This window comes from Zophobas morio, unplaced genomic scaffold (assembly GCF_036711695.1).
Source record: "Zophobas morio isolate AGI-343-1 ecotype UQ-CSIRO unplaced genomic scaffold, CSIRO_AGI_Zmor_V1 ptg000004l, whole genome shotgun sequence".
Classification (NCBI taxonomy): domain Eukaryota; kingdom Metazoa; phylum Arthropoda; class Insecta; order Coleoptera; family Tenebrionidae; genus Zophobas; species Zophobas morio.
Window position 1 is genome coordinate 2,515,410 of NW_026972109.1, and position 24,439 is coordinate 2,539,848.

At 33.8% G+C, this 24,439-nt stretch overlaps 4 protein-coding genes across 4 annotated transcripts; 2 read left to right on the forward strand and 2 right to left on the reverse strand.

The window, feature by feature from the left end:
* Positions 1-5,516: 5,516 nt before the first annotated feature.
* On the reverse strand, positions 5,517-7,041 carry LOC135134062 (uncharacterized). Its single transcript, XM_064062660.1, has 4 exons — positions 6,771-7,041; positions 6,477-6,725; positions 6,328-6,439; positions 5,517-6,273 (listed from the first exon to the last, which is right to left on the reverse strand). Exons 1-4 carry the CDS (start codon positions 6,996-6,998, stop codon positions 5,534-5,536), a joined length of 1,329 nt encoding a protein of 442 aa, XP_063918730.1. The 5' UTR covers positions 6,999-7,041; the 3' UTR covers positions 5,517-5,533.
* An 11,694-nt stretch (positions 7,042-18,735) lies between these two features.
* On the forward strand, positions 18,736-19,601 carry LOC135137165 (uncharacterized). The gene is made up of 3 exons (XM_064066760.1): positions 18,736-18,855; positions 18,906-19,270; positions 19,320-19,601. The coding sequence occupies exons 1-3, from the start codon at positions 18,813-18,815 to the stop codon at positions 19,494-19,496; spliced, it is 585 nt and encodes a 194-aa protein (XP_063922830.1). The 5' UTR covers positions 18,736-18,812; the 3' UTR covers positions 19,497-19,601.
* LOC135137156 (uncharacterized) lies at positions 19,486-22,058 on the reverse strand. The gene is made up of 5 exons (XM_064066749.1): positions 21,816-22,058; positions 21,366-21,768; positions 20,617-21,318; positions 19,769-20,565; positions 19,486-19,720 (listed from the first exon to the last, which is right to left on the reverse strand). The coding sequence occupies exons 1-5, from the start codon at positions 21,976-21,978 to the stop codon at positions 19,500-19,502; spliced, it is 2,286 nt and encodes a 761-aa protein (XP_063922819.1). The 5' UTR covers positions 21,979-22,058; the 3' UTR covers positions 19,486-19,499.
* A 62-nt stretch (positions 22,059-22,120) lies between these two features.
* Positions 22,121-22,698, forward strand: LOC135137177 (ER membrane protein complex subunit 6). Its single transcript, XM_064066766.1, has 2 exons — positions 22,121-22,407; positions 22,455-22,698. The coding sequence occupies exons 1-2, from the start codon at positions 22,278-22,280 to the stop codon at positions 22,664-22,666; spliced, it is 342 nt and encodes a 113-aa protein (XP_063922836.1). The 5' UTR covers positions 22,121-22,277; the 3' UTR covers positions 22,667-22,698.
* The last annotated feature ends 1,741 nt before the right edge of the window (positions 22,699-24,439 follow it).

Genomic DNA, 24,439 nt, shown 5'->3' on the forward strand with positions numbered 1-24,439 from the left:
GAAAAAAAACACCAGGAATCTCCAAACTTTATTCAAATTATTTCAAAAACAAAACACAAAGAGCTTTAAAGATCTTTTTACATTGCAAAAAAAGACACAAGAAAGTCCTAAGATTCTTCAAATCTTTTAAAAATAAAACATGGGAGGGACGTCCGAGATTTTTCACTTTTCTTAAAAAAAAAAAAAAAATACTAAGAGCCCCTAAGACTTGCAAACTCTTAAAAAAACACCAGAGGTCCTCAACATGTTTTCAAATAATTTCAAAACCAAAAAAGACCCAAGGGAATTGTTAGCTTTTTTCAAACTTTTTTTCATTTAAAACGCTAGAATGGGGCTCCGATTAAAAATAAAACACCAAAGGAATCCGAAGATTTTTTCACTTTCTTAAAAAAAAAACGGTAGAGTCTGTCAAAATCCTTAAAAAGTAAAACAACGGAGATCCCTAAGATTTTTGAAAAAATCATTTCAAAAATAGAACACAAAATACTCCAAAGATCTTTTTACATTCCCAAAAAAGGGACAAGGGGGGTCCTAAGAGTCTTTCAAACTTTTTTAATAATAAAATGCCAGAGTGGAGACTCCGATTCAAAATAAAATACCAAAGAAACCCGCAGATTCTTTCACTTTCTTAAAAAAAAAAGAAAACGCTAGAGTCTTTCAAACTCCTTAAAAATAAAACAACAGGGGTGCCTAAGATTTTTGAAAATCATTTGAAAAATAAAACACAAAATATTCCAAAGATCTTTTTACATTGCACAAAAAAGTACAAGGGGGTCCTAAGATTCTTTCAAACTCTTTCAAAAACAAAACGCCAGAAGTCCCCAAAATTTTTTCAGATTATTTCAAAAACAAAATACAAAAGACTCCAAAGATCTTTCTACGTTCCAAAAAAAAAGCGCTCAAGGGATTCTTTCAAACTCTTTTAAAAATAAAGTGTAGTGAAAATAGCATGCAATTAAATAACAAAAAGTGTAAACAAATAACATTCTCCAGGAAAAAATCCACTATAAAATTTTCATATAGCATTGACAACCAAATCCTGGAGGCTGTTAGCGAAATTAGGGACTTGGGGATCATTTTTAATTCGACTTTAAGTTTTGTTAAGCATATAGATTTTGTAATCGATAAGGCTTTTCGAGTTAGTGGTTTCATAAGAAGAATGACTGCAGATTTCCATAGCATCATAGCAATTCGTAAGCTCTTTATTACCATGGTTAGACCAATTTTAGAATATGGCATTCTTATATGGTTTCCTTCATATGCAATTCACGAAACTCGCCTCGAAAGGGTACAAAGAAAGTTCTGTAATTATTTAATGTTTAAAATGGGTCTCAATAAATCAAATTACAATTATAATCAAAGACTTGCTATAACAGAACTAGAGACTCTTACACAGCGTAAGTTAAAATTTGAGCTTAAGTTTGCATATAAACTGTTCAATAATCAAATTGATAGTGCCGAATTCTTATCCTTATTTAATTTTAGAGTACCTTTGGTACATACTAGGAACCAGGACACAATCTTATGTTCGTTTAAAAGAACAAATCTCGGTTACAACACTTCTGTAGTAAATAGAATAGGATTGGCGGTTAATAACTTAGTAGATATAGACATCTTCAGTTGCTCGCAACATATGTTTAACAATTATTTAAGACGTTTGTAGTTATAAGGACATCTTATTTCATATTTTGTTTTTTTTTTTAAACTATTGTCTATTTTGGAACTTTGTTCTGTTAGTCAATAAAATTTATTTATTTATTTATTTATTTATAAACCATCAGAGGGACCCTGAGATTTTTTCCATTCTTTAAAAAGCACTAGGGTCTTTAGAGTCCTTCAAACTCTTTAAAAGAAAAAAACACCGGGGATTTCCAAAATTTATTCAAATTATTTCAAATACAAAACACAAAAAGCTCTAAAGATCTTTTACATTGCAAAAAACAGACACAAGAAGATTCTAAAATTTGTCCAAACTTTTAAAAAAATAAAACATCAGGAGTCCCCAATTTTTTTTAAATTATTTCAAAACCAAAATACGAAGGACCCCAAAGATCTTTCTGTGGTAAAAAAAAGGACACAAGGGAATTATAAGAATTTTTCAAAATCTTTTAAATAAACTACCGGGGGGCTCCAAGACTTTTCCCTTTCTTTAGAAAAAAACACTAGGGTCTTTAAAGAATCTTGTAAACTCTTTAAATGAAAAAGACACCAGGGATCTCCAAAATTTATTTAAATTCTTTCAAAAACAAGACATAAAAAGAGCTTTAAAGATCTTTTTACGTTGCAAAAAAAGACACAAGGGAGTCCTAAGATTCTTTCAAACTTTTTTAATAATAAAATGCCAGAGTGGAGACTCGGATTCAAAATAAAATACCAAAGAAACCCGCAGAGTCTTTCAAACTCCTTAAAAAATAAAACAACAGGGATGCCTAAGATTTTTGAAAATCATTTCAAAAATCAAACACAAAATATTCCAAAGATCGTTTTACATTCCAAAAAAAAGTACAAGGGGGTCCTAAGATTCTTTCAAACTCTTTCAAAAGCAAAACGCCAGAAGTCCCTAAAATTTTTTCAGATTATTTCAAAAACAAAATAGGAAAGACTCCAAAGATCTTTCTACGTTCCAAAAAAAAAAAAAAAAACCGCACAAGGGATTCTTTCAAACTCTTTTAAAAATAAACCATCAGAGGGACCCTGAGATTTTTTTCCATTCTTTAACAAACACTAGGGTCTTTAAAGAATCTTTCAAACTCTTTAAAAGAAAAAACACCGGGGATCTCCAAAATTTATTCAAATTATTTCAAAACAAAAAACCAGGGGTCTCCAAAATCCAATTTGTTTTCAAATTATTTCAAATACAAAACAAAAAAAGCTATAAAGATCTTTTACATTTTCAAAAAAAGACACAAGAAGACTCTAAATTTTTTTTTCAAACTCTTTTAAATAAACTACCAGGGGGACCTCAAGATTTTTCCCTTTCTTAAAACAAAAAACACTAGGATCTTTAAAGAGTCCTGTAAACTCTTTAAAAAAAAAAGACACCAGGGATCTCCAAAATTTATTTAAATTCTTTCAAAAACAAGACATAAAAAGAGCTTTAAAGATCTTTTTACGTTGCAAAAAAAGACACAAGAGAGTCCTAAGATTGTTTCAAACTTTTTTAATAATAAAATACCAGAGTGGAGACTCGGATTTAAAATAAAATACCAAAGAAACCCTCAGATTCTTTCATTGTCTTAAAAAAAAACGCTAGAGTCTTTCAAACTCCTTAAAAAATAAAACAACAGGGGTGCCTAACAGTTTTGAAAATCATTTGAAAAATAAAACACAAAATATTCCAACGATCTTTTTACATTCCACAAAAAAGTGCAAGGGGGTCCTAAGATTCTTTCAAACTCTTTCAAAAACAAAACGCCAGAAGTCCCCAAAATTTTTTCAGATTATTTCAAAAACAAAATACAAAAGACTCCAAAGATCTTTCTACGTTCCAAAAAAAAAAAAAAAACGCACAAGGGATTCTTTCAAACTCTTTAAAAGAAAAAAACACCCGGGATTTCCAAAATTTATTCAAATTATTTCAAAAAAAAATATACAAAGGCCTTTAAAGATTTGTTTACGCTGCAAAAAAGCCACAAGGAAGTCCTAAGATTCTTTCAAAATCTTAAAAAAAACATCAGGGGGAAGTCCGAGACTCAATCTTTTACATCCAAAAAAAGACACAAGGGAATTATAAGCTTCTTTCAAACTCTTTTTAAAATAAAACACTTGGGCTCCCTGGATTTTTTCAAATTTTTCAAAAATAGAACATCAAAGGTTCCTGAGATTTTTCCAATTGTTTCAAAAACAAAATACTAGAAGTCCCAATAGTAATAAATTACTTCATTCATTATTTTTTTGCTACCATGTCCTGAAAGTAATGCAAATTTTAAAATATAACTTATTGCGATGGATATGAATTTAGTCAATTGTTGAGAGCTATTTTAAACACGAATTCATATTTTTTTAATTTTTTTGATAAAAGCTTTGTAATCTCTGAGATAAACTGTAAAACTTCAAAATTTATTGTTTCAAGGTCACAAAAAATATGTAGCGATAAAAAAAGTAGATTATTGAACTGTAAGTAAAGAAACATGTCATACATCCGCCTTTCAAGTGACTTTTTTAACAATATTTCATGCCAGTCATCAGATTTCTATTGACTTTTTTCTTTATGAACGCCTAATTTTTTTAATACTAAGCAATAGGTGTTCATAAGAAAAGTGGTGGCTAAATGACATATTTTATACTTTTTTATAAATACAATTTTACATAATTTTTTGATTTCTAAAAGTCAGGTGTGGTTAAAAAAATGTTAAGTAGGTACAAATAGTACAATATACTGTGTTCAAGAGTACATATAGTTACAAAATTCAATTGTGTTATAACAGATATAAGTACTAACTTTATCACCACTAACTAAAAAAAAAAGAAAGAAAAATTGTATAGGATAACCATTACAATGCTTTTAATCTATTTTTGTATAACACTCAATTGTGTTTAAATTTGACTTTTACAATATACCGACATTCAATTGTTGTGGATTTTTTTTACACAACATTAGCTTTTATTTCTTTAAACAAATGTTACCGTTTGAAATGCACGAAATGTAATTTAAACGAAATTTTGAAATTTAAATTGCTCCAAGATATGCAAATGTCGCCCATAAAGATTCCATTTAAAAACTGCTTACTATGCAATATTTAGATTTTTAGTGTTGGTGTTCCTGTAAGAGTCCGGTTTTTGGGGCCGCTCCGGCCCTGCCTCGAATTGATTATCCCGCATACCTGTGCCCGACAAAAAAGACCTACCCCAAGTAGGTAAGCGTAATTTCGCGCCAACGCCCCTCTGCGCAGACGCAGCCCCCTGTCAGGGCCGCTTCCCGCCATCTTCCCGCCATTGTTGTCTCATTCTTTCTCCGATTTCCATTTGGTTCGTGAATTCCATTGACCCTAGCACGTGGTAAGTTTACGTTTTTTTTTGTAAAAAGTTGCTAATCTCGCTCCTTATCTCGCCGAAATACTAACAAACCGTCGTGATAACGCTAATGTGTACATCCGTTGTCTAGGAGCCCATTTTTTCCACCAACACGCACATAACCTCGCTTTCAGCAAAACTCTCGGTGTAAGCCAGTGTTCCGTCTATCGTTTCACATGCTTTTGGGTTGTGACTAGATCGAACACTCGCTTGCAACTGGGGTTTGGTCGACGTCCGGGGCTTCGCTTTCGGGGGCCCGTGCAACAGGTTGCAAGAATATAGTCGGATTTATTCTTCTTTGGTGATCTAGTTGTATGAGTGTTTTATATGTCATAAAGCTGGTTCAGCAAAGCAGATTGCATTCGACTGTACCACGAGGGACGGAGAAGAGGGTAAAAGACGTGCGGGGAATCTGGCTTGAAGGAACTTCTGGTGTGATATGTAATTTATTAATATATCACAGCCAGTAGTTACCTACGAAATGGATTCCCGAAAGCATCAAATCACAAACACGATTATTCTATTTTGGTTGACTTTCAGGTTTACAGTAACAATTATAATGACCACAAATGACGCAGTAACTCCCTGGCTTCTGAGTCGTCTCGAGCACCCACTTCATCTCAGCGTCGGTTTGAGACTGCCGAGAAACCATGAGCAGATCGTCGTTTTCCATTGTGACACTAACGGTGGTTGGGGTGTTCAAAGTTTCCAGATAGGTGTTCAAGATCTCGATCATGTCGCAGTCACAATTGACGTGACCGCATTGACACGACCGCGTGAACAACTCCTGGCATAAGCAGTCCTTGACGCCGCAGTCACAAGGACACTCGTTGACCTTGAGCACGTCACAAATGCACTTATCTATAGTGCACCCACAGGTACATATTTTTGCTTTGTCTTCCAGTGGGGGCTCACACACACATTCAGTCGAGCACTCACAGGGATAACAAGTCTCAGATTCGTTTAAATCGTGTTGACTGTCTAAAATTTTTGAATCGTGAATCTCGATTTCTGCAATTTGGTCACAAATGCATTCGGATGCGGCGTAGCCGCATATGGAACAACTTTCCGAGGAATTTTGGCGGGTGGGGGGTGGTGGCGAAAACGGGACTTTGGCGGGTTTATCACTGACCACTTTCGCCGCACCCTTTTTTTCTTCCGTCGTAACAGACGAGACTTTTTTTGGACCGGCTTGAGTCGTTCGTTTTTTGAGGGTGTCTAGCGTGCGCTGTACTTGAGCTTGGACATCGATTTTCGAAGCTAAAAAAATCAATAAGTTGAACAAACTAACTAATAAAACAACACTGAACTTACGTCGACTGTGCGTTTTCCAATGATTCAAATTTTTGATATCTTTCACGTCCTGTTTCTTCTCCGCTTCTTCATCAATGTACTCACACGGGTCGCATTTCGTGCTGCGAACCAACTAAACACACCTTACAATTTTCACAACCCGTTTTTACCTTGTATTTGTCCAGATTTCGTCGTTGTAGATCTTTGTAGATGTCCTGCCACAATTTCGTCGTGTTTTCGTCATCACAAAAATCGGGCTTTGACTTCTGCGGTTCTTTTTCGCTTCGTTTCGGTTTAGGTTTCTTATGTTGGAAGGCGGTACACTTGATCGGTTTTACGTTTTTCCCCAGAATGCCCGTCCAAAACGCCATGCACTTCTGCATGTCGGGGTCTTGCTCCTCGGCGTCGAAAGCGAATGTCTGAAAGAGAGAGTGAAGGACGGTTTAGCCAGTCGGTGATTTTACTTTGAACTGGGACTCTCCTGAGTGGATGCTGGCTTCCGAGTCCAAGGTTTCCGTGCTCGTGGGTTCGGCGGGGATTTTCTTGACGGTTTGCTTTTCGAGTTCATCGTTAAAGCAAATGCGGTCGCCGTGGTGTAGACATTTGCGGTCGCATTCTACGTAAATCTGGGCATTTTGGGATTCTTTGCTTTCACTGGGTTGGATTTCGGCGTCTTCTCCTTGTATAGACATGGTTGGGTCGAAATTGACACGTAGGTGGATGGGGTTTTGTTGATTGAGGGTCGTAGCAACGGTGACAAAAAAAGTGTTTTTTTGTCATATTGGCAACATTTAAAATTTTATGATGGCGTTCCTGATTGTCAAATTGACGTTTATGACGTGAGAAAATGACATCACATTTTAAATTAATTTAGTTGAACAGAATCTTGAGATCGCGCTGTTTAAAAGTAAAAAATTTGTTTGACGTCTTGGAAGTCAGAAATCTATTATTAACAAGTCCATTTCGCTGTAACAGTTCCAAAGTTTAATAATTGTGTAATTAAGAAGACAATGGTATTTAAATTTCAAGGATCATAAACTTTCAAACAATATCCTTTCAATACGTTTAACGACAATGCACGTAATGCTGACATAGTATGATATAGTGGCAATATTGTCTGCTGTTTTGGCTAAATTTAGAAGGGTCGTAATAATTAAAAAAATACATATGCGAAACTAGAAGTACGGTTGTGTTCAGTAAAAATGGGAATTAATTTTTTTGGCAATTTAAATTGATTTGGTTTGTCATTTATTTGTTCACAAAACTGACATTTCAAAGGCAACTGTTCAATTTTCTTATTTTCTGACCGATTTGAATAAACGATATACCAAATAAAATCGTTGTAAAAACACTGTAATATGAGTCCATTTGATATTGTGGGGTGTTTTCGACAGACAACAAAATATAAGCCCCACCCACCCACCCTATCGCAATTGTGACGAATTTTTCATTCGTTGTTAGACCGAGGGGCGGAGCGTAATTGCAAAATCCATATTTCCTTAAAAAATTTACCATTTTAAATAAGTTTTTTGTTGGACGAAAGTTGTAAAATTTCAAAACACCCTCAAGGTTTCAAAGTATTCAGTTTTCCAATTCTTGATTTAATCAATAAAATAAATTGACTCAGGCATTAATTTTCGTGAGACACCCTGTATAAACAAATCTAAAAAATATTAATACAGTGACAAATCACAAGTACAGATATATCATATTTCACACATTTAAGGTTGGATTTATTCGTCAAAATTTTGAGGTGACGTCATCAATTTTAAATCAATAAAATAAATTTACGCATTCATTAATTTTTTTGAGTCACCCTGTATATGCAAATCCAAAAAATATGAATGGAATGATAAATCACAAGTACGGACTCATCATATTTTGTACATTTTAGATGGGATTTATTCGGCAAAATTTTGAGCTGACGTCGACAATTTTTTGGAGGGGAGAACTAAATATATTTTGATTAAAAATTTATCATGCGATTCAAAATTAAATTGAAAAATGTTGTTTTATAATTTTTATTTTTTTCAAAAACTGGATGTTTCGGGTAAAAACTCAACACGGAGTCATAAACTATGTATATATAGAACTATGTTATTTTATACAATTTACAATACTTAAGTGACATCATCACATTGGTGGGGATGATTAGACAAATTTTGGTTAGCGTTTTACCATCTACATGATATTCCTAATATATATACAAAATTTGACAACAATCGGCCCAGTACTTTCGGAGATTATGGGTCTAATAAAAATCCGGGATGGGAGACTTTGAAAGGTCTAGAAAACATAAAAGTAGAGTCAGCTGACGGACTCGATTACAATACTTCCCGAGTGTAAGCAAAATATAAGGCCCGCCCACCCACCCTGTCTCCATTATGATGATTTTTTTTTTCTTGTTGTGAAAAGAAGACTTCGTATATTAAGAAAAAAAAAAAAAAAAATAGGATGTCATCAATTTTTTGGGATGAATAAACATATATTTTGATTAACAATTTACCGTGCTTGCAATAACTATAAAACGTCTGCAAGACTTCAGAGTATTCAGTTTTGCAGATTCAAAATTAAATTGCAAAATTTTTATAATTTTGATTTTTTTTTTTTTCAAAAATCTAAACGTTTCGGGTAAAAACTCAACACGATTTCATAAACTATATGTGTAGGACTATGTTATTTTATACAATTTAAAACCCATTTACTATGTACAATTTTGAAACGTTGAGAAAACATAAAAGTGGTCATTCGTCCGATGGACTCGGTTACAATATTTCCTTCGGTTACGCTCGGGAAGTAAAAACGAAAAACTAAAAAATTTAAAATTGAAAAATCGAAAAACTGAAAACTTGAAAAATCCAAAAACTGAAAAATTTCACATAAAAAAAAGAAAAATGATAGAATCCGAACAGTGAAAAGCGAAAAGTTGAAAAAATAAATAAAACAAAAACCGAAACGAAAATTGTAATTAGAAAAACTGAAAACTCATGAAATTGCTAATTGAAGAATTGCAAAATCTAAAAATTGAAAATTCAGTTAAAATTAGATTCGTATTATTTATAAATAAAAATTCATCTTCTGTTCTTCAGGCCTAATAAGAATGAATCATCAAATTGCAATAAGGGTGGGTGGGTGGGGCCACTTTTTAGTTTGATTTAATCTTGGATTCTACAATTTGTCAAAATAAGTAGGTGGAATAGAGAAAAGAGCTGGGCGGGGCTGAGTTTAACTTTTTTCCAAAGAGTGATAAGCAAGTAGTAGCCCCGCCCATCTACCCCTTCTTCATTTCAATGACTACTCTTAATATTGTTCAGTCTTATCTTAGCAAGTACTAGCCCCACCCACCCGCCCTTTATTTTCTTAGAGGGTATATCAATTGGCAAAATCAGTCTTATCTTGGAAAGTACTAGGTCTTTTCAAGTTTTTTTTCTCATTATGAAAAAGGTGGTGACGATTTTGAACGTAATGAACGTGTGTTTTAAATTTCTTGTTGTGAAAAGAAGGCTACGTATATTAAGAAAATAAGGCAAAATATATAAGCCCCGCCCACCCACCCCATCGCAATTGTGATGAATTTTTCATTCGTTGTTAGACCGAGGGGCGGAGCGTAATTGCAAAATCCATATTTCCTTAAAAACTTTACAATTTTAAATAAGTTTCTTGTTGGTCGAAAGTAGTAAAATTTCAAAACACCCTCAAGATTTCAAAGTATTCAGTTTATCCAATTCTTGATTTAATCAATAAAATAAATTGACTCAGGCATTAATTTTCGTGAGACACCCTGTGTAAGCAAATCTAAAAAATATTAATACAGTGATGGATCACAAGTATAGACTCATCATATTTTACACATTTAAGATTGGATTTATTCGTCAAAATTTTGAGGTGACGTCAGCAACTTTTAATCAAAAATTTACAATGCTTCTGATGACTTTAAAAGATCTCTAAGATTTAGTTTTTGATTAAATCATTAAAATAAATTCACGCATTCATTATTTCTTTTTGAGTCACCCTGTATATGCAAATCCAAAAAATATGAACGGAATGATAAATCACAGGTACATACTCATCATATTTTGTACATTTTAGATAGGATTTATTCGTTAAAATTTTAAACTGACGTCAACAATTTTTTGGAGGGGATAAGTAAATATATTTTGATTAAAAATTTATCATGCGATTCAAAATTAAATTGCAAAATGTTGTTTTATAATTTTTATTTTTTTCAAAAACTGGATGTTTCGGGTAAAAACTCAACACGGAGTCATAAACTATGTATATATAGAACTATGTTATTTTATACAATTTACAATTCTGAAGTGACGTCATCACATTGGTGGGGATGATTAGACAAATTTTGGTTAGCGTTTTACCATCTACATGATATTCCTAATATGAATACAAAATTTGACAACAATCGGCCCAGTACTTTCGGAGATTATGGGTCTAATAAAAATCCGGGATGGGAGACTTTGAAAGGTCGAGAAAACGTAAAAGTAGAGACTCAGCCGACGGAGTCGATTACAATACTTTCCGAATGTAAGCAAAATATAAGACCCGCCCACCCACCCTGTCTCAATTGTGATGAATTTTTCATTGGTTGTCAGACCGAGGGATGGACATAATTACAAATTCCATATTGATATACCAAAATTACCATTTTGATGTTTTAAGTTCCTTGTTGTGAAAAGACTTCATATATTAAGAAAAAAATTTTAGAATGTCGTCATAAGTATTCAGTTTTGCAGATTCAAAATTAAATTGCAAAATGTTTTATAATTTTGATTTTTTTTTCCAAAAATCTGAACGTTTCGGGTAAAAACTCAACACGACTTCCTAAACTACATGTGTAGGACTATGTTATTTTATACAATTTAAAACCCATTTACTATGTACAATTTTGAAACGTCGAGTAAACATAAAAGTGGTCATTCGTCCGATGGACTCGGTTACAATATTTCCTTCGCTTACGCTCGGACAGTAAAAACGAAAAACTAAAAAATTTAAAATTGAAAAACTCAAAAACTGAAGACTGAAAGCTTGAAAAATCCAAAAACTGAAAAAATTCACATTAAAAAAAAAGAAAAATGATAGAATCCGAACAGTGAAAAGCGAAAAATTGAAAAAATAAATAAAACAAAAACCGAAACGAAAAATTGTAATTAGAAAAATGGAAGAACTGAAAAATTGAAAATTCAGTAAAAATGAAATTTTGTTACTCCTAAAAAATGTAATCCTTGATTCTATTATTTATCAATATAAAATTCATCTTCTGTTCTTCAGACCCAATAAGAATGAATGATCAAAATGCAATAGGGGTGGGTGCGCGGGGCCAATTTTTAATTTGAGTTAATCTTAGATTCTACAATTTATCAAAATAAGTCGGTGAAATACAGAAAAGAGGTGAGCGGAGCTGGGTTTAGCTTTTTTTCAAAGAGTCTTATGAGCAAGCAATAGCCCCATTTTCTTAGAGATAGGTCATTTGCCGTAATCAGTCTTATCAAGGGCAAATATTAGCCCCGCCCACCCACCCTTTGCCTTAGAGGGTATGTCCTTTGGCAAAATCAGTTCTATCTTGGCCAGTACTAGCCCCGCCCACCCGCCCTTTGTTTTCTTCGACGATATGCCATTTGGCAATCTCAGTTTTATCTCGACAAGTGTTTGCTCCTCCAACCCGTCTTTTATATCCTTGGAGAGTATGTCATTTACTAAAATCAGGCTTATTTGACCATAATATTCTGCTTATAAAGCTTGTAAACTTTGGTTTCACTCCTAAATTGTGTACAGTTGTGAAGTGACGTCATCATTTTATTGGTGGAGATGATTAGACAAATTTTGGTTAGCGTTTTACCATCTACATGATATTCCTAATATAAATACAAAATTTGACAACCATCGGCCCAGTACTTTCGGAGATCATGGGTCTAATAAAAATCCGGGACGAGACTTTGAAAGGTCGAGAGAACGTAAAAGTAGAGAGTCAGGCGACGGACTCGATTACAATATTTCCTGAGCGTAAGCAAAATATAAGGCCCGCCCACCCACCCTGTCTCAATTGTAATGAATTTTTCATTCGTTGTCGGACCGAGGGATGGACATAATTACAAAATCCATATTTATCTACAAAAATTTATCATTTTCATGATGTTTTAAGTTTCTTGTTGTGAAAAGGAGACTCCGTATATTAAGAAAAAAAAAATTTTGAATGTCGGCATCAATTTTTTGGGGGGAATAAACATACGTTTTGATTACCAATTTACCATGCTTACAATAACTTTAAAACGTCTGCAAGAATTCAGAGTATTCAGTTTTGCAGACTCAAAATTAAATTGCAAAATGTTTTACAATTTTGATTTTTTTTTTCAAAAATTTGAACGTTTCTGGTAAAAACTCAACACGACTTCATAAACTACATGTGTAGGACTATGTTATTTTATACAATTTAAAACCTGTTTACTTCGTACAATTTTGAAGTGACGTCATCACATTATTGGTGGGGATGATTAGACAAATTTTGGTTAGCGTTTTATCATCTACATGATATTCCTAATATAAATACAATTTGACAACAATCGGCTCAGTACTTTCGGAGATTATCTGTCTTAATAAAAATCCGGGACGGCAGACAGACAGACAGACGGAAACGGAGACTACTTTTTCGTACTGTAGGGGTCATGAAACGTCGAGAAAACATAAAAGTGCTCATTCGTCGGATGGACTCGATTACAATACTTCCTTCGCTTACGCCCGAGAAGTAAAAACGAAAAACTGAAGACTGAAACCTTGAAAAATCCAAAAACTGAAAAAATTCACATTAAAAAAAATAGAATCCGAACAGTGAAAAACAAAAAATTGAAAAAATAAATAAAATCAAAACCAAAATGAAGAATTGAAAAATTGAAAACTCGTGAAATTGCTAATTGAAAAATTGCAAAATCTAAAAATTGAAAATTCAGTAAAAACTAAATGTTATTACTCCTAAAAAATGTAATCCTAGATTATATTATTTATCAATATCAATATAAAATTCTTCTGTTGTTCTTCAGACCCAAGAAGAATGAATGATCAAAATGCAATTGGGGTGGGTGGGCGGGGCCACTTTTTAATCTGATTTAATCTTAAATTCTACAATTTGTCAAAATAACTCGGTGAAATAGAGAAAAGAGGTGAGCGGGGCAGAGTTTAGCTTTTTTCAAAGAGTCTTATAAGCAAGCAGTAGCTCCATTTTCTTAGAGATAGGTTATTTGCCGTAATCAGTCTTATCATGGGCAAATACTAACCCCGCCCACCCACCCTTTGTCTTTGAGCGTATGTCCTTTGGCAAAATCAGTTCTATCTTGGCCAGTACTAGTCCCGCCCACCCGCCCTTTGTTTTCTTCGAGGATATCCCATTTGGCAATCTCAGTTTTACCTCGACAAGTATTCGCTCTTCCAACCCGCCTTTTATATCCTTGGAGAGCATGTCATTTACTAAAATCAGTCTTATTTGACCATAATATTCTGCTTATAAAACTTGTAAACTTTGGTTTCACTCCTAAATTGTGTACAATTGTGAAGTGACAGCATCACATTATTGGTGGGGATGATTAGACAAATTTTGGTTAGCGTTTTACCATCTACGTGATATTCCTAATATAAGTGCAAAATTTGACAACAATCGGCCCAGTACTTTCGGAGATTATGGGTATAATAAAAATCCGGGATGGGAGACCTTCAAACGTCGAGAAAACGTAAAAGTAGAGAGTCAGCCGACGGACTCGATTACAATACTTCCCGAGCGTAAGCAAAATATAGGGCCCGCCCACCCACCCTCTCAATTGTGATGAATTTTTCATTCATAGTCAGACCGAGGTATGGACATATTTACAAAATCCATATTTACCTACAAAAATTTACCATTTTGATGATCTTTTAAGTTTCTTGTTGTGAAAAGAAGACTTCGTATATTTAAAAAAAAAAAAATTTTAGGATGTCGTCATCAATTTTTTGGGATGAATAAACATATATTTGATGCTTGCAATAACTTTAAAACGTCTGCAAGATTTCAAAGTATTCAGTTTTGCAGATTCAAAATTAAATTGCAAAAAGTTTTATAATTTTGATTTTTTTTTCCAAAAATCTGAACGTTTCGGGTAAAAACTCAACACGACTTCATAAACTACATGTGTAGGACTATGTTATTTTGTATAATTTAAAACCCATTTACTATGTACAATTTTGAAACGTCGAGTAAACATAAAAGTGGTCATTCGTCCGATGGACTCGGTTACAATATTTCCTTCGCTTACGCTCGGACAGTAAAAACGAAAAACTAAAAAATTTAAAATTGAAAAACTCAAAAACTGAAGACTGACAGCTTGAAAAATCCAAAAACTGAAAAAATTCACATTAGAAAAAAAGAAAAATGATAGAATCCGAACAGTGAAAAGCGAAAAATTGAAAAAATAAATAAAACAAAAACCGAAACGAAAATTGTAATTAGAAAAATGGAAGAACTGAAAAACTGAAAATTCATGAAATTGCTAATTGAAAAATTGCAAAATCTAAAAATTGAAAATTCAGTTAAAATTAGATTCGTATTATTTATAAATAAAAATTCATCTTCTGTTCTTCAGACCCAATAAGAATGAATCATGAAATTGCAATAGGGATGGGTGGCCGGGGCCACTTTTTAGTTTGATTTAATCTTGGATTCTACAATTTGTCAAAATAAGTAGGTGGAATAGAGAAAAGAGCTGGGAAGGGCTGAGTTTAACTTTTTTCCAAAGAGTGATAAGCAAGTAGTAGCCCCGCCCACCTTCCCCTTCTTCATTTCAATGACTACTCTTAATATTGTTCAGTCTTATCTTAGCAAGTACTAGCCCCACCCACCCGCCCTTTATTTTCTTAGAGGGTATATCAATTGGCAAAATCAGTCTTCTCTTGGAAAGTACTAGGTCTTTTCAAGTTTTTTTCTCATGAAAAAGATGGTGACCATTTTGAACGTAATGAACGTATGTTTTAAATTTCTTGTTGTGAAAAGAAGGCTACGTATATTAAGAAAATAAGGCAAAATATAAGCCCCGCCCACCCACCCTATCGCAATTGTGATGAATTTTTCATTCGTTGTTAGACCGAGGGGCGGAGCGTAATTGCAAAATCCATATTTTCTTAAAAAATTACTATTTTAAATAAGTTTCTTGTTGGTCGAAAGTTGTGCAATTTCAAAACACCTGCAAGATTTCAAAGTATTCAGTTTTCCAATTCTTGATTTAATCAATAAAATAAGTTGACTCGGTCATTAATTTTCTTGAGATACCCTGTATAAGCAGATCTAAAAAATATTAATACACAGACAAATCACAAGTTTAGATATATCATATTTCACTCATTTAAGATTGGATTTATTCGTCAAAATTTTGAGGTGACGTCATCATTTTTTTTAGGGGGATGAGCAAATACATTTTAATAAAAAATTTACAATGGTTGTGATGACTTTAAAAGATCTCTAAGATTTAGTTCTTGATTAAATCAGTAAACTAATTCACGCATTCATTATTTCTTTTTAAGTCACCCTGTATATGCAAATCCAATAAATATGAATGGAATGGTAAATTACAAGAAGAGACTCATCATATTTTGTACATTTTAGGTAGGCAAAATTTTGAGCTGAATTCAACAATTTTTTGGAGGGGATAAGTGAATATGTTTTGATTAAAAATTTATCATGCCATTCAAAATTAAATTGCAAAATGTTGTTTTATAATTTTTATTTTTTTCAAAAACTGGAAGTTTCGGGTAAAAACTCAACACGGAGTCATAAACCATGTATATACCTATAGAACTTTGTTATTTTATACAATTTAAAACCTGTTTACTATGTACAATTGTGGAGTGACGTCATCACGTTATTGGTGGGGATCATTAGACAAATTTAATGATATTCCTAATATAAATACAAAATTTGACAACAATCGGCCTAGTACTTTCGGAGATTTTGAAAGGTCGAGAAAACGTAAAAGTAAAGACTCAGCAGACGGACTCGATTACAATACTTATCGAGCGTAAGCAAGATATAAGGCCCGCCCACCCACCCTGTCTCAATCGTGATGAATTTTCCATTGGTTCTCAGACTGAGGGATGAAACATAATTGCAAAATCCATATTTATCTACAAAAATTTACCATTTTGATGATGTTTTAAGTTTCTTGTTGTGAAAAGAAGACTTCGTATATTAAGAAAAAAATTTTAAGATGTCGTCATCAATTTTTTGGGGTGAATAAACATATATTTTGATTAACAATTTACCATGCTTGCAATAACTTTAAAACGTCTGCAAGACTTCAGAGTATTCAGTTTTGCAGACTCAAAATTAAATTGCAAAATGTTTTATAATTTTGACTTTTTTTTCAAAAATCTGAACGTTTCGGGTAAAAACTCAACACGACTTCATAAACTACATGTGTAGGACTATGTTATTTTATACAATTTAAAACCTGTTTACTTCGTACAATTTTGAAGTGACGTCATCACATTATTGGTGGGGATAATTAGACAAGTTTTGGTTACCGTTTTACCATCTACATGATATTTTTAATATAAATACAAAATTTGACCACAATCGGCCCAGTACTTTCGGAGATTATCTGTCTTAATAAAAATCCGGGACGGCAGACAGATAGACAGACGGAAACGGAGACTACTTTTTCGTACTGCAGGGTCATGAAACGTCGAGAAAACATAAAAGTGTCCATTCGTCGGATGGACTCGATTACAATACTTCCTTCGCTTACGCTCGGGAAGTAAAAACGAAAAACTGAAGACTGAAACCTTGAAAAATTCAAAAACTGAAAAAATTCACATTGAAAAAAATAGAATCCGAACAGTGAAAAGCAAAAAATTGAAAAAATAAATAAAATCAGAACCAAAATGAAGAATTGAAAAATTGAAAACTCGTGAAATTGCTAATTGAAAAATTGCAAAATCTAAAAATTGAAAATTCAGTAAAAATTAAATTTTATTACTCCTTAAAAAATGTAATCGTAGATTCTATTATTTATCAATATAAAATTCATCTTTTGTTCTTAAGACCCAATAGGAATGAATGATCAAAATGCAATAGGGGTGGGTGGGCGGGGCCAATTTTTAATTTGAGTTAATCTTACATTCTACAATTTATCAAAATAAGTCGGTGAAATAGAGAAAAGAGGTCAAAGAGTCTTATATGCAAGCAGTAGCCCCATTTTCTTAGAGTAGGTCATTTGCCGTAATCAGTCTTACCATGGGTAAATACTAGCCCCGCCCACCCACCCTTTGTCTTAGAGGGTATGTCCTTTGGCAAAACCAGTTCTATCTGTTCTATCAGTTTTATCTCAGCAAGTATTCGCTCCGCCAACCCACCTTTTATATCCTTAAGAGAGTAGGTCATTTACTAAAATCAGTCTTATTTTTATACAGCCTTTACAAAGGGCGCTGATCAAATTGACCATAATATTTCTAAATTTTTAAACCTTTTTCGATCTTATCTTCACTGTAAGCTCAGGAGTTCGTCAAGGGTCAATATTAGGGCCACTCCTTGTCAATTTGTATATCCATAAAATCGTTGTGAAAACACTATAATATGAGTGTATTTGATATATTTTTTGTGTGGGTTGTTTTCGACAGATGACAGCTTAATTTTTTAAAATGGTACTGTATATATATATATTTTTTTCGATCTAACAAGTTTTTATCTCATTATGAAAAAGGTAGCTACCATTTTGAACGTAGTGAACGTATGTTTTAAATTTCTTGTTGTGAAAAGAAGGCTACCATTTAGAAAAAAAAAGGCAAAATATAAGTCCCGCCCACCCGCCCTGTCTCAATTGTGATGAATTTTTCATTCGTTGTCAGACCGAGGGGCGGAGCGTAACTGCAAAATCCATATTTCCCTAGAAAATTTACCAGATTGAACATGTTTGAAGTTTCTTGTTGTGAAAAGAAGATTGTATTTTAAGCTTTTCCAGATTTCTAATATTTCTGGTAAGTAAATAATATGAAAATCGACATAAATTTATAGTTGGTATTATTTTTAGGTAAACATGGGCATAACTTTTCATGAAATTAGTCACCAAAACTGATCATGTTTAACTCGTATCTAAAACTTTATAAATAAAGATTATTTTATTGTGTGACTTTAAGTTCATTTGGAACAAACTAAATTACATCCTCTCCCTGTCCAGAAAAATCGTGAATAGAATTTAATTTAATTTTTATTATCTGGAAATGGCATACGGTGCGCAGGCGCGTAGCGATACATGATTGAACACTGTATAGGTAGAAATTTCTCGGACATCCTGTTTTTTGAATATAGGTATTACAACTGAACTGATTTGTAAATGTAAAAGAATTTTTACATTACATTATTGTACTTTTTTTTTTAAATCGACAAATTTGTAATGTGAGTTTGACACGACAGTGCTGCCAACCATAGAAATCGTTGTAATTTGACATGACATAACCAAAAAAGTGTATTCAAGTGCCGAGCAATGGCTTGTTTATCCAGAATTATTAATTTAAATCGTCTAAAACGTAAGCAACCGTAAAAAATTGACACAACGCATTTAATTTTTAAATTTTAGTAATAACACCATTTGCTCGAAACCTAACCTCAAACAGTGCGCCGGTGGTGTCTTCACTACCCCCCGTAATTTTAACCAACAAACATTTAGAACAAATCCCCGCCGTCAACAATCCTTGGATATGGCAAATTAATAACAAAATAGAGTCCCCAATAATAAATAAATTACAAATAGATTTTCCAAATGGGCTCAAATACATCCCTCCACTCCAAGACCCTAAAGAAAACAAAGAGCTCGAACTACCCCCAACCCCCAATGCAGAAATTACTAAACACGCAGTCCGAATGATCGTCATAAGGCGACGAAAAATGAAAAGGCACAAATTGAGAAAACTACGAAAACGCATGAAGTTTGAATGGGCTAAAGTATACACAAGCAAATTTGACCTCACTCAAGTAACGTTTTGATTTGTAGAGACGTCAGCGGCGGGAGTGGAACAAAGAAAAGGCATTTCAAGCCAAACTAATCCAGCAATGTAAACAAGGAGAGGCTTTTGTGGCCGAAAAATACGTAGAAGAAAGATTATCAAAACTAGCGGAACTAACAAAAGCAAAAAATCGTAAAAAAGGAATGACCAATCGCGAGTTGTAGTGTTTATTTCAAACATGGCGTGAATAAAGGAATCACACTGGGGTTCATTTTCATGGTGTGGACCAAGTCTGTTATACGTTCATTAGTAAACTGAGTGACAGTTTTCTTGTATTCTTTCATTTTACGCGAACCGGCGATTCGTGCGGCCGTGACAGGCCGTGGTTTCGGCGGACTCACAGGCTTTTGTGGCCAAACGAATTTTTTCAAAGAAGGCGCTTTTGACCCTGTAAGGAAATGCGTAATAATGTTTTAATTTGAAAGATAATTTTTACGTGGAGTTGATCTGACTGTTTCGTCCATTCGGTGGGACGTGGGTGGCTGAAGTGGTTGGATGATATGAGTTTTTGAAACCTCAGTACTGAATGTCAGTTGTGACTTCGGTCTTCCCGTTATTTCCGTCAGCTCCTTATCTTTAACACTGGCGAAATTTAACGTAGATTTAATAATTTCGTAGGAATCGCAAGCGAGCACTATTTTCGACGTAGCTTTATTGTCTAAGCTTTTTACGCTACAGATGGTGTTGGTGTCGTCTAAGTTTTCGTTTTTCTTTTCCGTCACTTTCGTGTCATGTTCGTCATCTATCTCATGCATGTGTTCTACAGCCACATATTCCTTGACATACTCCTCGTTTGCGAATTTGTCAATCTCTTCCATTGCCATTCTCTCAATCCGTTGCAATGACTTTTTCTCCATCATGGAAAATGTCAAAGTTATAGAGTCTCTCGCCAGACTCAAACGAGACTGAAGAGGAGTCATTTGACGTGGAGCGAATTCATCGGCTTTGTTGATCGTTTTTGGTAACTTCGCTTCGTCCTTGTCTGGGTCTAGCGACACTTTTCGTATTTCTTTTTCCTCTTCATCTGCCAAAGATTGTAGTGTCTTCAATACAGTAGGTAACTTTTCGTCTAGAATTTTCTGATGAACTTTTGATCCCTCAGGCGAAACTGTTTTGAGTTGGATTGACATACTGATGTCACTAGGAGTGTGACCAGAAGGTTGTAGTTGCTCTTTCTTATTAAAATGGACACTGGATTGGTGGGATTTAATTTTTGGCAGGGTGAGGACGCTTCTGAAACGAATAGTTAGACAGTTTTGTTTTTAAAATGTATGTAAAATAAACCGTTTCGTTTCGATCACACTTCTGAATATTTTTAAAAGTTCGTCGACTTCGGGATTCCATAGGGAAAGTTCGCTTTCTGTTTGAATTTCTTGACAAGTGGTAAAATCTTCCCGAACGAATGTTTCTTTATTAAAATAAAAAACAGGCGGAGTGTCTTCAGCGTCGTCAGGATTGTCTGTAGAGTAGGTCGAATATTTCAAGAATTCGTCACTGTCGACGTGCTGACACACTTTTTCGACTTTCCTTTCTTTAGATGTTTTCTTGGTGGTTATTGGAGGCTCCGAATGTAAACAGTAGTCTTCCAACTCGCGCTTGACCAGTTTATACAAATTCATCAAAAATGAACCTCGCGTCGGAGCGCTTTGTAACGCCAAGTACATAAATTTCTGGAACTGCCGCAACACCTCCATCAAGCATCGCTCTTTCAAACAAAGCTCCTTCAAATCCCTGTTCTTAATTTTCGTTAGTTTTCGCACAATTAAGCCCTTTTGGTTTGTAATTAGATGAAGTTGGTGTATTTTCGCCACGAAGTCATCCTCAATTTGGATTTTCTGCGTCTTACATTGCCGCCTCTCTTTACAAAGAAGGTACATCAAGTTGGAAATGTTGTCACAGTACAATTTATGCTTCATCTGAATGATCATTTCCTTGCACTTGATTTTCTCGAAATACAGCGCGAGTTTCTGCTTCGTTTTGAGGTCTCTGCAAAACTCGTCTATTAATAGGAACACACAAAAAAATCGTATCACGTGATGTGGTTGTTGAACATATGTAGTAATTTTTTCTCTTGAATGCGAAGCTTTTCCAAAAATTCCACCGTTATTCGTTCCACGGTGTTTTCGATTTCGTCTTCTAGAGTCGTTTTCCACACTGTATTAAGCGACTCGTACTCAATCTGCATCTGTTCTTCTAGATCTTTCACTTGCTTGAAGCACTCCCATAGAAGCTCGCAGATCTTGTTTTCGTACTTCAGACGAATTTGGTCCATTTCCTCGCCTCGTTTCAGCGCCTCTTGTTCGTGGAAGTTTCGAGCTAAATCGACCTTCTTTGCTTTGAACATCCGGTTTAAGAAGTCTTCGCGCTCCAGGAGCGCTTTCTGTTTTTCAACTTCCATGTCGTGAATGAATTTCGTTTCGACTTCGCCTCCCAGCGCTAATACAAATTTGTCAAGGATTTTACGGAAATGGGTGAATTTTTACCCATGATTCCTTGATGAGTGAGAGCTTGCCTGTGTTTTTGGGTGAAAGGGGGTGCGAGGGCGACTTTTCCGATAAGGAAGTCACTGGGTGACTTCCATGGGGAGAAATCTGCACAAATATCTGTAAATTTTGAATTGGTAGCTTGAAAGGTGATTTTCGGCATAACGATGATATAAATTTAAAAATGACTAAAAAATACCACTTTCGTGTTAATTTGGAACGAACTGTGTCAAATTTTTTGAAATTCGTATTTTAATTTAGTTAGTATTGCCAACCCGGCGGCCATTAAAGTTACTACTGTTGTGTCATTCTCATTTGTCACTCGTTAATCTGTCAAACGACGATGTCATTTGGAGCAATTTCATTAATTAATAATTATTGTTGAAGTCGTAATTTTGTTGTTAATCGAGTGCATTCAGACTCAAGACTGCCACATTTCTAACCTACAAATCAGTAACCATCATGTCATCGAAAAGTAAAAATGGGAATAATCGAAAAGTGGTGGCTTACAGTGACTTAGCAATTAGAAATAACTTGTCTGTAGTCGAGTACTGTCGTACTTCGATGGCAGCCCTGTCAGGGTGTACAGCAGGTCCGTATCAATGTTGCTAAATTTTCATAATCAGTGTGTCCTTTCAGGTGTTTTGGGTCTAACTGGACTCTACGGGGCAGTATTCTACATTTTCGCGGTCACTAGTCTCTGGTTTATGATATTATTCAAAGCCGGATTATCGAATTGGAAAAATTATTTTATTTCTCGAAAAGCGCTACTCACAAACGGATTTTTTGGACAGTTGTTCACGTATATATTGTGCTGGACATTTATTTATGGGATGGTACACGTGTATTAAACAGGGTAAAATTAAAGTCTACGTTATTAAGAGCTGCTAGTTTTAATATTTACTCTTTATCCACAATAAAACTGAAACGTGACGTTACAATGTATTTTTTTTAATTTGTTGGGTTGTACATAACCTTGATTCACAACGAATCGCTTTTATTCGTCATAATTTCGAAAAAATCCGGTCTGAATTTGAACAATTTTTGAGGTACAGGTAACAGGTAGTCGTTGCGTGAGAACTTGTCTGATCTACAGACAGAGCGCACTCAGGCCAATGTCGACTCTAAGCGATTTTTCTATAACTCGTTTCGCCCATATGGTCGGGCTTTACAATGAATAAGTGAACAATATTCTTGAACATCTTAATGTTTCGACTTTTCACTGTTTCCATTCTTCAATTTTTCAGGGTTTTAATTTTTCAATTTTTCGATTTTTTAAGCTTACGATTTTTCGACTTTGCTTTTTTAGTTTTTCGATTTCTCAGTTTTCCAATTTTTTAATTTCTCAATTTTTTACTTTTTTTAGATTTTCAATTTTTCGTGTAACTTTAAATTTTTCAATTTTTGGATCCATTAATTTTTGTCAGTTTTTAAAATTCTAGGTTATTCGCGTTTTCGAGTTTTCAGTTTTTCTATAATTCAATTTTTTTATTTTTCGAATTTTTAAATTTTCGATTTTTTAGTTTTTATTTTCGATATTTTAACTGTCCAATGTTTTAAATTTTAGATTTTTCGATTTCTCGATTTTTTGATTTTTCAGTACTTCAGTATTTCTATTTTTCAAATTTTGACGTTGCTAAATTTTCAGTTTTCCGATTCTTCAATTAATCTATGTTTGATTTTTTTTAATCTGTGTTATAAGTTTTTAAGAATAAAAAAATATATCACGATTAAGATGGGGTGGGTGGGCGGGGTTTATATTTTGACTTTTTTTGTTAATATACGTAGCAGCGTTTGAACAACACGATACTCAAAAACATGTTTTTCATTTCTTGTAACGAATTAAGTATTTTGCAGTTAAGCTCCACCCTCTTGGTTCTCTGCGAATAAAAAAATCATCACAATTGAGATAGGGCGGGTGGGCGGGCTGACATTTTGTCTTTTTGTTTTAATATGTGTAGACTTCTTTTCACAACATGAAACTTAAAACATGTTGAAAATGGAAAATTTGTGTAAGGAAATATCGATTTTGCAATTAGACTCCGTCCCATAATTGCAAAATCCATATTTCCTTGCAAAAATGTACCATTTTAACCATGTTCTAAGTTTTTTGTTGTGAAAAAAAGGCTATGTATATTAAAAATACGCAAAATATAAGCCCCACCCACCCGCCCTGTCTCAATTCTGATGATTTTTTTTTTATTCGTGGTAAGCCGAGGGGCGGAGCTTAATTGTAAAATCCATATTTTTCTACGAGAAATTACCATATGAAATATGTTCTTAAGTAATCGTGTTATACATAGAAAATTAAATTTTTATTTTTTGATGTTTGGATTTCTCGATTTTTCAATTTTGTGATAATGTTTTAAATTTAAGATTTTTCCAATTTTTAATTTTTCAGTGCTTCAATTTTTCAAATTTTGGAGTTGCTAAATTTTCAGTTTTCCGATTTCTCAATTAATCTACATATTTATGATTTTCCCATTTCTCGACTTCTCCAAGTTTCGATTTTCCAGTTCTTCGATTTTTCGACTTTGTTTTTTGGTTTTTCGTTTTCTCAATTTTCTCAATTTTTTGATTTCCCAATTTTTGGATATTTTTTTTCAGTTTTAGAATTGTTCTAT

Excerpts from the sequence above, each read along its gene's own strand:
- LOC135137156 (XM_064066749.1), bottom strand. The coding sequence starts at position 21,978 with ATGCCGAAAATCACCTTTCAAGCTACCAATTCAAAATTTACAGATATT. Across the intron at positions 21,769-21,815 it reads CACTCATCAAGGAATCATGG|CGCTGGGAGGCGAAGTCGAA; the intron begins GTAAAAATTCAC and ends AATTTGTATTAG. Across the intron at positions 19,721-19,768 it reads AACAGTCAGATCAACTCCAC|GGTCAAAAGCGCCTTCTTTG; the intron begins GTAAAAATTATC and ends ATTTCCTTACAG.
- LOC135137165 (XM_064066760.1), top strand. The coding sequence starts at position 18,813 with ATGGCTTGTTTATCCAGAATTATTAATTTAAATCGTCTAAAAC. Across the intron at positions 18,856-18,905 it reads TAATTTAAATCGTCTAAAAC|TAATAACACCATTTGCTCGA; the intron begins GTAAGCAACCGT and ends TTTAAATTTTAG. Across the intron at positions 19,271-19,319 it reads TGAAGTTTGAATGGGCTAAA|AGACGTCAGCGGCGGGAGTG; the intron begins GTATACACAAGC and ends TTTGATTTGTAG.
- LOC135137177 (XM_064066766.1), top strand. The coding sequence starts at position 22,278 with ATGTCATCGAAAAGTAAAAATGGGAATAATCGAAAAGTGGTGGCTTAC. Across the intron at positions 22,408-22,454 it reads CCTGTCAGGGTGTACAGCAG|GTGTTTTGGGTCTAACTGGA; the intron begins GTCCGTATCAAT and ends GTGTCCTTTCAG.
- LOC135134062 (XM_064062660.1), bottom strand. The coding sequence starts at position 6,998 with ATGTCTATACAAGGAGAAGACGCCGAAATCCAACCCAGTGAAAGCAAA. Across the intron at positions 6,726-6,770 it reads CAGGAGAGTCCCAGTTCAAA|ACATTCGCTTTCGACGCCGA; the intron begins GTAAAATCACCG and ends TCTCTCTTTCAG. Across the intron at positions 6,274-6,327 it reads TTGGAAAACGCACAGTCGAC|CTTCGAAAATCGATGTCCAA; the intron begins GTAAGTTCAGTG and ends TGATTTTTTTAG.